This window comes from Acomys russatus, chromosome 19, assembly GCF_903995435.1.
Source record: "Acomys russatus chromosome 19, mAcoRus1.1, whole genome shotgun sequence".
Taxonomy (NCBI): Eukaryota; Metazoa; Chordata; class Mammalia; order Rodentia; family Muridae; genus Acomys; species Acomys russatus.
The window spans coordinates 11,639,077-11,654,480 of record NC_067155.1 but is presented as its reverse complement, the minus strand read 5'-3'; the positions used below and the strand labels follow the sequence as shown (position 1 = coordinate 11,654,480).

The window sequence follows — 15,404 nt, the reverse complement described above, 5'->3', positions numbered from 1 at the left end:
AGTCCCAGCTGCAGTTGTTGTTAGAGCCTCACCTCTTTTCTCTGACTGTCAGTTAGTAGTCACGGGAATGTCCTGTGCCATCTTCCCTCTCTATGTGGTTGGCAGAGAGTAGCAGATGCCCAGATTCAAGGCCACGTGCCGCTCAAGTGCTTGGCTGGAGAAAAGACCCTCTTTCCCTGCTGCTTGTGACCAGGCAGGGTGGGCCGAGTGCAGAGGGCTGTCACAGTTGCTGTGTTACTGTCATGCACTAGCCAGGCTGGTAGATGGAGGCCATGCAGGACACAGCCGTGGGCTCACACAACTCTCCTTTGTGATCCTCCTCTGTTTTGTTTTGTTTTCCTTCATTAATTACAGTCTTTTTATGCTAGTTAGAATGTCCCCATTAAAGGTAAAAGTCAAACTCAGGAGTCGTTTATAGATTGAAAAATAGACTTTCTGACAGAAACTGGATGGTGTCTGAGTGGGTGTATCATACATTTTAATCCAGTTGATGAAAGAAACGTGACTAAAAACTCAACTTTAAGATTTTCATAGCTGCAGGATACTCTGTTCTCTTTTCTGTTCATAGTTACCATCCTATTGCTGAGATTAGCCCCAGGTTTTCTGTGGTATAAATAACATGGTGGTGAACATTTGTGCATAATCAGTCAAGGCTGTGACTTAACCTTGTGTGAAGAATCTTTTGAGAGGGAGGGAGGAGAGTCTTGCTGTGTATCCCTAACTATCCTGGACCTCACCGTAGACAAGGACTCTAGCTTGTGGTTATCCTAGAGCTTTGATCGTAGGTGTTTATTAGCTGTTTTGTGTGATTCATTGAGCACTCCTGCCTCTGCTGAGTCCCAGATGAGATGCAGGTCCTCTGCCTTTTGCTTGAGTAATCTCAGTGTAACTTGATAGGCAAAAAGGGCATCTTATTTTGAGTCATTTCTGAGAATTGGTCCTCTCCTTTATACCCATCAGCAGCTTTCATGTGGCTGTCTGGGAGGTTTTCAAAAGCAAGTAAGAGACTGACAGTGGGAGACAGTGTCTTTCTTTTGAGCTGATTCATCATAAGACCATTGATGAAGTTTTATTGGAGAGATGAAAGGGTGAAGCACTAGCTTTCTGTCATTATAAGAAATAACTTGAGGCTGTAGCTGTTTATAGAGAAAAAGATTCCAGTGTGGTAGTAGTGGAGAGATACGGGTAGGGGGAGAGCTGCAAGTTCTGGACCAGTGTGGTCTGCACAGCCATTTTGAGACCACTTGGGCTCTATAATGTGATCATCTGAAAAAGAAAAGTGTGTATGTGGTCCAGTCCCACCAAGCTATGGTGTACAGTCAAAGAAGGGGAGGCTAGGGTTCCAAAATCAGCACCCTGCAGGCCTCCCAGTGGTGCAGGCTAGGAGCCAAAGCTTTGTCATGTGAACACTTTGACTAGCTGTGGGAGGACACGGAGCTCCAAGGCCATCTGAGAGGGTCTTCAGGGAGACTACTGTGGAGGGAGATAGGAACATCATATGGATCTAGCATCAAGCAGGAAAACACCAGGCACTGATCTGAGTAGATTCACAGACGCCACACGTCATAAGAGTCTTGAGATCCCCCTCCTGGTAGCCTCCAAGAACCCCGTCTTTCCCCATCAACTGTGTCCTTCTGCCTCTGAGCGTCAAGTACATTGACCTCTAAGAGATTTGGGGTGGGGCAGCGTTTAGTCTAGGCTGTCACGAACTATTATGGAGTAAAAGATAACTTTGAACTTCTAATGGTCCTGCCAAGAGGACTCCCTAAAGTTAACTAAGAAGAGAAAAAGAAACTGAGGCGAGAAAAGATGAGTGAAACAGAAAGAGAAAGGGATTAAATCTGCAGTTCAGTTAATAACCAGAGCCAGTGCTGGCTGCTCTAGAGGGTATGTGAGCTAGGTTGCCACATTGTGGGCAAGGGAGTAATAGAACAGGCGGGCATCTTTTTTGGTGTGTTCACGCTGAACCCCACATTGTCCTCCAGGCCTAAACACCTTGATTAATTGTTTAATTCAATTTTCCGAAAGAGTCTTTAGCCGTGTGGCTGTTCCCTGGAATTCTGTGCTACCCTCTGTGTGCCAGTTTTCTGGCCTGGGATGACCTTGGCACAGAGAAGGTGCGGCCTAGCAGGACTAAGCATGTATGGTTCTGCTGGTGGGGGACACAGGCTGCTGAGAAAAGCGTGCCCTGGCACCTCTAGGCTGTCAGAGCTTCTGGAGTTAGCCAGTGAGGATCTTGTGGAGAGATGGAGCATCCCATTGCTCTCCATGCCCAGCACTGGTCAGTGCACATTAACTGAATGGACGGTTAACTCAGTCCCTTGGACAGTTACTATTGGAGGAGACCCAGTGTAGTAGTAAAGTCAGCCCTGCATTCCTAGGAGGCCAGCCTGGGGGAAGACAGAAACTATCAATTAGCCTATTGGAAGCATGTTGTACACTGAGGAGGCTGAGACGGGGAATCACTGGTAGATGAGTTTTCAAGACTAACCTGGGCAATTTAAGTAACACCCTTCCTAAGTGAGCCAGCTGGGAGTGGGTGAGTATCTTACCTCAGAGAGCATTAGGAGGATAAGGCCACCATGTCTGGCCAGAAAAGCTTGAGGTGCTGCGTGTTACAGGTTCACAAATCTTCCCTGAATTGAGCTAATTTTTAAAGCTATGCTTGTATTGGAGCTAATTTGTGACACTTCATTGTCTTCTTAAATACTTGGGTGTGTGCTGCTTTGTTTTGGGTGACTTTGGTGTTCACGTTAAATGTCACAGTATGTGACCAACTTGTTAGTCGGTGCTAGTGATGGAACCCAGGGCCTTGCACTGCTGAGTAAATATGCCATTACTGCAGTGCATCCCTAGTCCTTGTCATAATAGTAGTCTACTTGTTTGTTTGTTTGGGTTTTCCCACAACAGGGTTTCTTTGTGAAGCCATGGAATTCCTGGAACTCACTTTGTAGACCACGCTGGCCTCAAACTCACAGAAATCCGCTGCTGTCTTCCTCTTGAGTGCTTCCCGTCACCTGACATATTTTTGTTTTTTGAGACGGCATCTTACTATGTAGGCCAGGCTGGACTCGAATATGAAGTTCTTATTGACCACAGCTGCTGGTAGCTCTGACGTGAGTTTCGATGAAGTTTGGTATGTTTAGAAATGTTTGTACAAGTTAGGTTTGTTCACATTCATACAGGTTCTCTCTCTGACGTAACAAGCAAAGCTTTCTCTGAGTCAGTAGGCCAGGCTGCCCTTGAACAGATAGCCACCTGCCTCTGCCTTCTGAGTGCTGGGGTTGAAGCATGGGCCACTGTCACCCAGCTGACTTTTGTGTTCAACGTTTGTCTTTTCCATTACATGGTCAGACCCTGAGCTTAAGCAGAGACATGGGTCCATTACCTCCAGCAGTACATGTCAGCCCCTGGACTTGGTCAGCTCACATTAAATGGTTCAGATGAAGTCAGTCAGGTTTGGAACTCTGATTTTGTAGTGTTATGTTATCTGATGAGTCATCTTTTGTCAAAGTAGTTCTCCATCCCTGCCACTGTTTGATCTGAGTGAATTATAACCCAAACTGGTGAGGAGTTACGATTCAGAAATGCAGAGTCAACAACAGTGTGTGTGTGTGTGTGTGTGTGTGTGTGTGTGTGTGTGTGTGTGTGTGTGTGTGTGTGTGTGTGTGTCTGTGTCTGTGTCTGTGTCTGTCTGTCTGTCTGTCTAGCTGGCTGTTTAAGAACAGCAGAAAGCCAAACAAAGAGCAGAATGTAATAAGAACTTGTCAGGGCTGGGGTCAGTCCTGAGGTCGCTGCCTTTTTAGAACATGAGTTTCTTCCCGCCCTCTTCACCTCTGCTAATGAGTGCTGACATTCAAAAAAGAGCAAAAAAGACAGCTTCTGTTTGCTTTGCTGCAAATAAGTGGCCGTGCTGCTGGCCGCCTTCCCAGTGGCCCTGAGAGCACTTCAGATGTGGTCAGTGAGGTATGTGCACGGTGCCAGCCTGCCGGCACCATCGAGCAGACTATACCCGGAACAGCTGAGCCACTGCCCTCTGCCTTAGCTCTTCCTCTTGGTGCCACCTGGTTTCTTTCACAGGTGAAGCTGATGTTACTCTAAAGACAGATGGACAAGGGTGTGTACTTCCTCTACTCTGAAAGTAGATGGGTGATGGGTCTCACTGTCTTCTCGGGTTACTCTCAAGAAGATAACAGGGGCAGGGCGGAGGTGGGCGTACTCACACTTGTACTGTGTTCAGTATTACATAGCAAGTTCTATCACAGTTCAGGCTTTGTTCCCAGAGCTGTATTTTGTAACATTTGTAGTGAAGACTGAAAACTTCCTGGTCACTTGTGAAAGTTGATACTCCCAGCAACAGAGAAAGGAGAGGCCCATGCAGGAGGCTGCCAATAGAGGACTGATTCTCCTCTCTCTTGGAGCTTGCAGCCTGGCTTCCTCTTGCTGTCATGTGCCACTGGCCCTCACCTACCTAGCTACGTGGCATCACATTCATACTCTGTGCCAGCAGCACCTAATACCCATCTTGGGTCAACACCCTGTCTTCTTAGGAGTCACTGACATTGTACATGGGCCACCCAGAAAACTGCTCTGACTAGACTGTCTCGGTCTCCCTGTTTCCATGGAACATTGGGGAAGAGACTTTCTGCAGTACAGGGAGCAGCTGCCACTCCAGCCAGTCCCCAGATGCCAACTCTGGTGCCTTCATTCACTGCACATCTGGTGTGCAGTTAGAAGCCAAGCTCACGTGATGGCAGTGCGTTGGCAGCTGGCCCCTAGCTTGTCAAGTGCTCAAATAGCACTAAGGGGTCCAGCAATGCCCTTAGAGAAGCTAGCATCCCAGACTGCAGACAGTACCCTGAGGAAGCTTTTTGCTTGTTTTTTTGCTTTTTAAAGTTTTCCATACACAGACCTTACATTAACATGTAATAATTGTCAGAGAAATAGAGGCTTGGCATTTTGTTTAGCAGAGACACCCCAGAAATCATGCTTCCCCCTCCCCCCCACTTCTGTCTGGGCTCTTCTGGTTTGTGATTTTTCTTGGAACACTTGTAACCCACTTCCAAACTTCACTCAGACTTCAGGGGAATCCCATTGGCTTTGTGAATTTATTGTCATAACTGTTGCCCCGGCAGCAAGCTTCACAGATGCAGACATCAAGATCCACCCAGTAGTGCTTCCTTGGTTCCTGGAAGCTAGCATTGTTCTTGTATTAGGAGAGGTTTGTTTGCAGTAAGCTGCCTGTCTGGTGAGTGAGTATTTGACCGGCCTTTCTGGCTGAAGCAGCCTCTAGAGTGCAGGCCTCCCACCCTGGCCTCTCTTCCAGGTCGTATGTAGCAGGCCCTTTTCTTCTTGGCCTCTTCTGCCCACATACATTTCACTTGTTGCCTCCTCAAGAAAGTCTTACTTGACTTTAATCTGTAGCAGGTCAGACCCTATTTTTCTTTCTGGGGACTTGTCGCAGAAAATTTAGTTATTGTATTCTATAATTGCCTTTTTGACTATGCTTGTTGGCTAGATGAAAAGTATATTACCTTTCACTTGACCTATATTTTGATTAATGTATTACTTACTATAGGTGAGAAGAGAAAAGGATTTTTTGGGGTTTTTATTGTTTGAGAGTTTGAAATGAGATCATTGTAAAAAGAGCACGCCTATAATTCCAGCACTCGGGAATCAGAGGCAGGCTGATCACTGTGAGTTTGAGACCAGCCTGGTCTACAAAGTGAGTTCCAGGACAGCCAAGGCTACACAGAGAAACCCTGTCTCAAAAAAAAGAAGAGCGCTCTAACCTTTCTTTCCTTCTTGCCCAGTGCTGCTGAAATTCCGCACAGATAAAGGGCGAGATCCTAGTTGTGATAGCTACAATGAGGATGCAGCGCTGCTATCGCAGATACGCAACGATGTGCTTGACTCGCTGGGCGTCAGCCCCGACCTGCTCCCCGATGACTTTGTCAGGTTGGTATCTGAACACATAGACATCTGTTTGGGGTGTTTGTCTTTATGGAGACCCAGAATCTCAAAGGGGACTCCTGTGCCACATTTGCCAGCTGCATAAACTACCTCCTGCCAGTGCTGTAACCAGAACTACAAGAGAAATGAAGACTTGTAGGTTTTGGTTTTCATGTGGTGTGAAATTTAAGGTGATGTGTGGTCTGTTAACATGTTCTGGACCTTTCTGTTCTTCCATCGTCATGTGTGAGACATTCATGGGTCAGTGCATGATTTCCTCAACTGCCAAAGGGTGGAGAATGCCAGCATGTGGGCCTTTGCACGGTCCCCTTCTTGCTGTCCCTGTGTTCAGCTTTAGCTGTGTAATGCTGCAGTGTGTCTTGTTGTCACAATACCCTGTCCAGACTGAGCTGCAGGGTGTAAAGATGGGATTAGTCACTTGGTGGATATGTGTCAGCCATTAGAAGCCTTCCTGTAGCTTTATCATTTGATATTTAGATCATCCAGACTCCTGCTCTCACAGTCAGGTTTGAGGTGTTGTAGACAAGTGGCCTGAGTTCCTTCCAGGCAGCTCTGCCATCTTGGGCACACTTAGTTCCACCCATCACTAAGCCTCCAGGCTGTATGTAGCCCTATGGATTATGAAGCACAGTTTATTTGCTGCAATTTCTGAGCAGCTCTCAACAACAGGCAGCAGGGCAGTTGCTCAGGCTTATGGTCTGCCTTAGTCCTCAAAGCAGTGTAGTTCGTAGGTGAACAGAGAAGCTCAGAGAAGTGAAGTGACTAGTCCCATGCTGAGCTGTGTCATGCATGGGGTCTTTCTGCTTGGCTATGTTTGTCATAGAGGTCTCTTGATTGTAGATTATTCCCCCATTATATAAATGAAGAAATAGATCCATAGAGATGCTAGTCACATACCCCACAGTATTTTCATGTCATTGTTACTCTCTTTTGAGATGTGGCTTTGTGAGTGCTTAGATGACAGGTGTATCCCACAATGCCTGGCTCTGCCCAAGTTTATGTCAGTAACAGTTGTGGTGCCATCACAGATGTCATCAGCACAGTAGCCCACACTGCTTTCATCAGCCATGCTGTTGTCCAGAGAGTTCTTTCTCCCTAGTGCCTTCTGTCTTCTTGAACTCTGCATATCCCCACCACTAACTAGCATCACCCGCATAGGAGGAGCACAGCACCACTGACCTTTTACTCCCTGTGCAGCCATGAACTAAAAGGGTGCCCTGCACCACTAGGAAGCAATCTTGGACATACTTCAGTACGAGTGGCTCTGTAAGAGCAGCAGCACCAGAAGCTTGGTGCTCAGTTCTTACTGTGGGGAGGACCAGACCTTGAGGTGCACTCAGTCCCAGTGAGCTTCCCTCCAACAGAGCCTCCCAGGCGGCCAGTGGTAAGTGCGATGCAGGGTCATGAACATGCAGCCAAGTGACTGATTCAGACATTTAGGGTGATGAACTGGCTAGTTCTGCCTCACCAGGGAACAGCGTTAGAGGCCTTACCTCCCAGAAGGAGCAGGCACACACAGCCTAATGAGCTACTGGCTGGCTCTTCCCTCCTACCCCCTATAGAAACAACATCCCTGCCTAGGTTCTGTGTGCTCAGCCGCTTCTCCTATTGCCTTCTAAGTAAGAGGTATTCAGAGGCCTCTTGAAGCCTGTCTGCTGGCAGGCCAGGGGATAAGATAGGGATGCAGGCGAGGAAATGAGTCTCTAGCTCACAGCTGAGCTACCCCTTACAAATTGCTTCATGCTGCTGCTGAGCAGGGACAGCTGTGCTTGAGCTGCTGCCCGTCTTCATCTGACAGTGGCCTGTGCCGCTCACCTTCGTCTTCTGAGTGCTCTCTCTTTGAAGAGCCTTATTGCTTTTTTGATGATGAGAAACGACGGCCTGTTTCAGATGCTGCTAACATCTCTGGGGCTGGGCTCACAGATTTTATTATTTTATTATCATATTATTATTTATTTCTACTGTTTAAGTATCATAATGAATACTCTTCATTTGCCTCTTTGCAGTATACCATATGGCCTATTTATTTATTTATTTATTTATTTATTTATTTTTGGTTTTTCGAGACAGGGTTTCTCTGTGTAGCCTTGGCCATCCTGGACTCACTTTGTAGACCAGGCTGGCCTCGAACTCACAGCGATCCACCTGCCTCTGCCTCCCGAGTGCTGGGATTAAAGGCGTGCGCCACCACGCCCGTCTCGGCCTATTTATTATACTAAACAAAACTATGTTACTTGTACATCAAACTGTTGTCCTGCCTTTATGCATAGCTATTAACTTGACCTTCCTTTACTTTATTAGGGTGTGTTTATAGTGTCAGAATTTCATAAAGATTTCTAACTTTATGTGTAAAATAGTTTATATTGCATTTTTCAAAATTAGCAGTCTAAGCCGGGTACGGTGGCACACACCTTTAATTCTAGCACTTGGGAGGCAGAGTCATGCAGAGATCTCTGTGAGTTCCAGGTCAACCTTGTCTACAAAGCAAGTCCAGGACAGCCAGGGTTGCATAGAGAAACCCTGTCTTAAAGAGAAAAATAAAATAAAAAAAAAACTAGCAGTCTAAAGGGCCAAGGCAGAAGCACTAGGACTACAGAGCCATCTTCTACTATGTAGTATATTTGGAGCTAGCCTAGGTTATATAATAGCCTATCTCAAAACCAATTTATAGTTAAAATATACATGACAAACCACCCATCTTAGCCAGGTGTGGTGGTGCACGCCTGTAGTCCCAGCACTCAGAGAGGCAGAGACAGGTGGATCTCTGTGAGTCCAATACAGCGAGGGCTACACAGAGAAACCCTGTCTCAAAAAAAACCAAAACAAAACAAAAGTAGCTAGCTTTTTATTTACGTATTGGTTTTTCGAGACAGGGTCTCTCTGTTAGTCTTGGCTGTCCTGGACTCAATTTGTAGACCAGGCTGGCCTAGAACTCACAGCAACCTGCCTACCACCACACCTGGCAAAAGTAGCTATCTTAAGAGGCTGGGAAGATGGCTGTGGGGAATAGCGCTTGCTACCAGTCCTGTCAACCTGAGTTCAGTCCCAAGGGCCGCTTGGTGAAAGAAGAAACCCAACTTCTACAGGTTGTCTTCTGACCTCCACTCAATGCTGTGGCAATCCATACATACTACATAAAGGTGTAAATGAGCAGGTAAAATTAATAAATAATATTTTCTAATTTGGTCATTTTAACATTTTAAAAAATTTATTGTTATGTGTACAGTGCTCTGCTTGCATGTACTCCTGCAAGCCAGAAGAGGCCGTCATATCACATTACAGATGGTTATGAGCCACCATGTGGTTGCTGGGAATTGAACTCAGGGCCTTTGGAAGAGCAGGTGGCGCTCTTAACCACTGAGCCATCTCTCCAGCCCCGTTTTAACATTTTATTTCAGGTGTGTTAGTGTGTGGTGATGGGAGGGTGGGGTGCATGTGCCATAGTATGTCTTTTTTTTTTTTTTTTTTTGTTTTTCGAGACAGGGTCTCTCTGTGTAGCCTTGGCTGTCCTGGACTCACTTTGTAGACCAGGCTGGCCTCGAACTCACAGCGATCCACCTGCCTCTGCCTCCCGAGTGCTGGGATTAAAGGCGTGCGCCACCATGCCCGGCGCCATAGTATGTCTTAAAGTCAGAAGACACCTGTGGAGTGAGCTCTCCTTCCACCTTTACATGGGTTCCAGAGGTGGCACTCAGGATTGCCAGGTTTGTTCTTTATCTACTGAGTTGTCTAGCTGGTCCTCACTCTATGTTTTGTTTTAGTCGTCTTCTTCTTTTTTTTTTTTTTTTTTAAATTTTAATTAATTTATTAATTTATTTATTTATTTATTTATTTATTTATTCTTGTTACATCTCAATGTTTATCCCATCCCTTGTATCCTCCCATTCCTCCCCCCCCCCCATTTATTTATTTTTTATCTTCATGAGTGGGGATGTTTTTCCTGCGTGTATGTCTGCACCATGTGCATACAGGAGCACACAGGCCAGAAAAGGATGTCGGATGGCCTGGAACTGGGGTGTAACTGGTTATAAGCCATTGTGTAGTGCTGGGAATTGAACCCAAGTCCTCTAGAAAAGCAGCAAGTTCTTTAATCCCATTTTAGCCATTTTTTAGTATGCCATACCTTGGAATTGATTTTGTTCTCACTTGCACAACCATCATCACTGACTCCCTATTCTATTGCTCCCAGCTCCCAGCTCCCAGCAGCTCTAGTGCATGCTGGCTGACTGCCCTCCTGAAGGGGAATGGTGTGCTGTTTGTCTTTGGAGCTGGGCATCTCAGCATCTGCCTGTCATCACGTCACTTTCCAGGCAGCGGGAAGAGCGTTGCCATGAATTCAAGGCTACCTAGGACTCTAGAGAAAGCAAACCTGCCCATACTATCCTTTGTGACCTCTCTGGGATGTTTATGCTTCTATTTGCTTTTGTTCTTTTGGGTTTATTTTTGGTTTTGATTTGTTTTGCTTTTTGGTTCTGGAAATTAACAAAGGGTTCACATACACTAAACACATGCTGTACCACTGAGAGCTGACAGGTTTGTGTGTCTGTGGTAGGTGCCCATACATGTGTTTTCATGTGGCTGTGGAGACCAGAGGTTGAATTGGGGCGTCTTTCTCTCTGTTCTTCACCGTATGTTTCTAAGACGGGGTCTCTCACTGAACATGAAGCTTGCTGGTTGGCCAGACCAGCTGGTCAGAAAACCCTAAGGCACCGCTTTGCTTCCACTGCAGCTTTCATATGGGTACTGGGATTAAACTGCTCTCTTTGCAGCCCTGGCTGTCCTGGAACTCAGAGATCCACCTGCCTCTGCCTCCCTAGACATGTGTTACCATACATAGCCTGAAACAATATGCTTTTTGAGGAAGAGAAAAAGCAAAGTACTATGGAGGAGGTAGGTGCGTGATTGGTTTGTTTTGTTTAACAAGCATCACATATCCTATGACATCAGTTGCTCAGCAGATAAAGGCAGGAAGATTGCAAGTTCAAGGCCAGGTTGGGCAGTTTAGTGAGAGATCCTGCCTCAAAAAGTAAAAAATGACAAAGGGTAGAGCACCGTTAGTCTCCAGCATCACAAAAACAAATGAAAAAACTGGTAGTGGTAGTAGTACTCACTTTCTAGCCCTAGCTCTCGTGAGGCTGAAGCAGGAGGATTCCAAGTTTGGTGCCACCTTGAGCCACCTAAGTCTTGTGTTTTGTTTTGCTTTGTGATAAAAGGAACATTGCTACGTACCTGGTCATCAGGGTTTACTTTGTTATGTTCTGTGTGCCATGTGCCATGGAGGTCTTTAATTGGCAACAAGCCCTTCAGGAATATATTTTGGCAGTACATACACAGTCCTTTTAAGAGGTGTCCAGAGCTCAGTATCAAGATGGATGTTTGCCAAACGAGGTGGGGCACACCTTTAATCCCAGCACTCAGGAGGCAGAGGCAGGCGGATTGCTGTGAGTTCAAGGCCAACCTGGTCTACAAAGCGAGTCCAGGGCAGCCAAGGCTCCACAGAGAGACCCTGACTCAAACCCCCCCCCCCCCAAAAAAAAAAAAGATAGATGGTTAGTGCTTGGTTCCATGATAGCAGCTTAAATACCTACAATTGGCTTGCCAGATTGAAAAATGCGTATTGGTAGTTGGGTTTAAATTATGTGTGTGTGAGTGGTCTAGAAATGTCTAGAAGGCATGTGTGCCTGTGTGGGAGGGCCAGGGTGGCCTGATGCCCCAGTTTGCTCCTCTGACTAACCCTTCTGTCTTGGGCTGGGACGTAACCAGGCAGATTCCTTTGGGAGCCTGTGGTTGAAAGTGTTTTGAACCCTAGGAGAGTGATTGCTGAGATGTGTCCTCTGAGCACCCCGCCAGGTTAGAAGGAAGGAACTGCATCATATGAGAGTTGTGCAGACTTTGTGCTGTACGCGTTTCCTATCATCCTGCATGTAACACAGCCTGCTTACCCATGGTTCTGGGAATAGTATACAGAAAAACCCACTGCCCGTGTGCTGAGAGAATTGCGAGAATGTGCCGGGGCACTCACACATCTGGTATTTGTAGGACCTTATTTTTAGGAAGCACAGATATAGTCTTTCCTTGAACTTAAATAAATAAATAAGTATAAAAGAATCGTGTGAAGGAATTCATGCTTTCCAAAGTTGAAGGTCTCCCCCACCCTCTTAGGAGCCCCTGGGGTCAAATTTAATTTCCACGCCTGGATGCCAGCTTTGGCATTGCCTCTGGCTAGGACTTTAATACAGGAAGCCCCTGGCTGGCTCGCAGCCCTCTACCTTCCTGGGCTGCTGCTGAGTTTGACTTGTCTGTCTTCTAGGTACTGCTTCTCTGAGATGGCACCAGTATGTGCTGTGGTCGGAGGGATCTTGGCACAGGAAGTTGTAAAGGTAAAGTCATCGTGGAGCCAGAGGCTGGCTCAGACCTGCCTGCTCTCTCAGGCTTTGTACCTAGGCCGGCCAACTAATGGCCTCCGATGGTTGCCACTTTCTCTGCTCTTCCAGCTGTAGATTACGATTTCCATCTAAGAGACTCAACACCTGTGGGCTTAACCTGCATCAGTCATAGTGGGGCACATGCTCTGCCAGCAGCCGCATAAGCTCTACAGTGACCTGTGACCTCCTCTTAAGGACAGGTAATGCCATAAAGAAGAGGACTAGGTCTGGGAAGTAGTTTGCTAAGGCTATGGCAAACTTTGATGTATATTTTATTTCCTTTGGAGACTTCGATACTTGCCAAACTTTGTTAAATTTGTCTTATACAGGGCTGGGGTGTAGCTCAGTGGTGAAGAGTGTATTTACCACCCTCCGAGGCCCTTGGGTTCAGTCCCCAGACACATTAGTTTTTTTGAGATGGGATCTCAGTCTGTAACCCTAGCTGGCCTACTAGAACTCTCAGCAGTCCTGCCACAGCCCCCTCAGTACTGGGGCTACAAACATGAGCCGCCTAGCTGGGCGGTGGTCGTGCACGCCTTTAATCCCAGCACTCGGGAAATAAAGGCAGGCGGATGGCTGTGAGTTTGAGGCCAGCCTGGTCTACAGAGTGAGTCCAGGACAGCCAAGGCTACACAGAGAAACCCTGTCTTGAAAAACCAAACAAACATAAACCACCATAGCAGCTCTTCCCTGCACAAGCCTCGGTCATGGTCTCTCGTCCATGTCTGTTGTGGATGGAGACGTGCCTGACTGGCCAGCCATGTCTCTACAAGTAAAGTTCAGACCAAGGAGGACAATGTATAGAGATGCGAGTTCTTGCTGCTTTGACTTGGAGTCTTTTGAGTTGCTGTCTAGAGGTTCTCGGCTGAATTCTGTAGCTTCACCATCTTGTTAGCTCTTTTTGACTCTTTGCTGCCTGGCTCTCTGGACTAAACTCATTTGCCCAAGTCGCCCGCCCTAATACACTGTAGGCAGGAGGGGCTATAGACACAGGAGAGCCTAGATAGAGTCTCTTCAGATGTTATCCTACAGATGTCACCCTAACAACAGCCGCCCAGAGACTGGCATGGCACTGTTTGTCCTGGGTCAGGGGTGGGGAGTAGAAGTTGGGGCAGGTGGCCTGGAACCATTGTTGATGATGGCTTCTACACATCCCTGTCTTAATGCTGCCCCCTCCTTCCTGCCTGCTGGGCACAGCTGTTGCTCAGCATCTTGTTTCTGTTTACCCCAGACAGCCAGAGCACTCTACATTCTTGGTTGCTGGGTGTGTTTGGAATCTCGTACCCCATCTTGCTCGGGAAGCCCTTTACCTTTTGCCCCATGTTCACCCTGTGCCTTGTCCCTTCATTCCCTCCACTTCCTCTGCTTACCACACTTCAACCAGCTGGCAGGAGGGCCTGCATCTGAGGCCCTCTCTCTCTGAGCACCTATAAAAAGTACGTGGGAGGAGTTAGTGTCAAAGTCCTGCAGATCAGCTTTCCCTCCCTCCCTCCCTCCCTCCCTCCCTCCCTCCCTCCCTCCCTTCCTTCCTTCCTTCCTTCCTTCCTTCCTTGCGTCCTAGCAGTCAGTGTCCTGGCAGCTTTAGGCTTCCGTCATCCCTGTGGTCCATGACTTTCTGCCCACAGTGGTAGAGGCAATAGTGAAAGCAGCAGCCACAGGAGACCCTATATTAAACCCTGAGTCAGGCCTGCACCTGCACTTCAAGCTGTCCAGGAAGCTGGAACGCTGATGCAGGGAGCCCAGGAGACCAAGGCCAGCACAGCCATAAAGGGGAAAGACTCGGTTCATCTCCATAGACAGTGCTCTACCCCCATGGATGACAACAGCTCCTGTTACTGAGAATGTATGGAGGCAGGGTAAGAAAGGGATGGTGATCAGAACTGTTTCCGGACAGCCCCAGTTAAGGACACTGCTCTGGGCTGCTTATGTATGATTGCTTTAATTTGTTTGAGCACAGTCCACGATGTAGCTCTGTCTGCACTAGGTAGACCTAGTGGCATTAAACTCACAAGATCTGAATGCAACCACTGTGGCTGTTGAACTACCTTTATCTTGTTATTTTAACGTGTATGTGAGGGGGGGGCGGTCAGGACGACTTGCAGGACCCAGTTCTGACACTGAGCCCTTTTGTTTCTCCCCAGGCCTTGTCTCAACGGGACCCTCCTCACAACAACTTCTTCTTCTTTGATGGCATGAAGGGAAGTGGAATTGTGGAGTGCCTTGGTCCCAAGTGAGCCTTGAGGTGTGTGCAAGTCCACTGTGTCACCTGTCCTCTTCCCAAGAAGGCACGGCAAATATTTTCTTAGCATCAGTCAGGGACCTGCTGGCTCCCTGAGCATGAAAACCCACATAAGACCCCTCTGGCGTTGCTCCCTTGTGCTGTCACTGGGAACTGGCAGTGCCTGGAAGAGCATCCCTCTTCATGACGTCAGAGCTTCTTGTCACCTTTTGGACTTACTCCTTCCCAAAGGTCCGCAAAGAGGAGCAGAGCCTGAGAATCCAGTAGGCCTGTGCTTCTCCCTAGAGGCCTGAGACTGTTGTCCTGCAAATTACACCTTAGTGGGATTAGTCAGCTTTGGTCTTTTGTGAGCCTATGAGTTTAACCTTGAATTGCTGAGCCATCTTTCAGCCCTAACAGTTTATCTCTAAAAGGTAGATTGAATGCCAGGGGCAGGAGGATTGCTATAAATTTTAAGGCCAAGCTGACCTACAAAATATACCAAGAACCTGTCTCAAAATATAAGAGGTATAGTCCAGAGTTAGGGTGGGGCTACACTCTCCCTGTTCCTCATCTTGGGTTCAGGTCCCCTTCAGGGAGGGCCTAATTGGTTTCATCTTCTGGAATTGTGGGGCAGCTTGTTTTTTCTAGTTGATAGATTCCCTTGATTGTTCAGTGAGAAAGAAATAAAATGACTTTGTCTCAAGCTTGTCTGTCTCCTCTATTTTAGAAACTTGTGGTTGGCTGGCCTCCCCTGTTCCCCAAACCCAAAGGCTCTCACGCCCACA

At 47.3% G+C, this 15,404-nt stretch overlaps 1 protein-coding gene across 1 annotated transcript in view; it reads left to right on the top strand.

Annotated features, from left to right (window-relative positions):
* Positions 1–15,190, top strand: part of Sae1 (SUMO1 activating enzyme subunit 1) — a 54,077-nt gene extending 38,887 nt beyond the window's left edge. The window contains exons 7-9 of the mRNA XM_051162467.1: positions 5,814–5,958; positions 12,284–12,353; positions 14,540–15,190. Coding sequence (XP_051018424.1) covers positions 5,814–5,958; positions 12,284–12,353; positions 14,540–14,632 — 308 coding nt within the window. The 3' untranslated portion in view covers positions 14,633–15,190. The remainder of the gene's footprint in view (positions 1–5,813; positions 5,959–12,283; positions 12,354–14,539) is intronic.
* Positions 15,191–15,404: the final 214 nt, after the last annotated feature.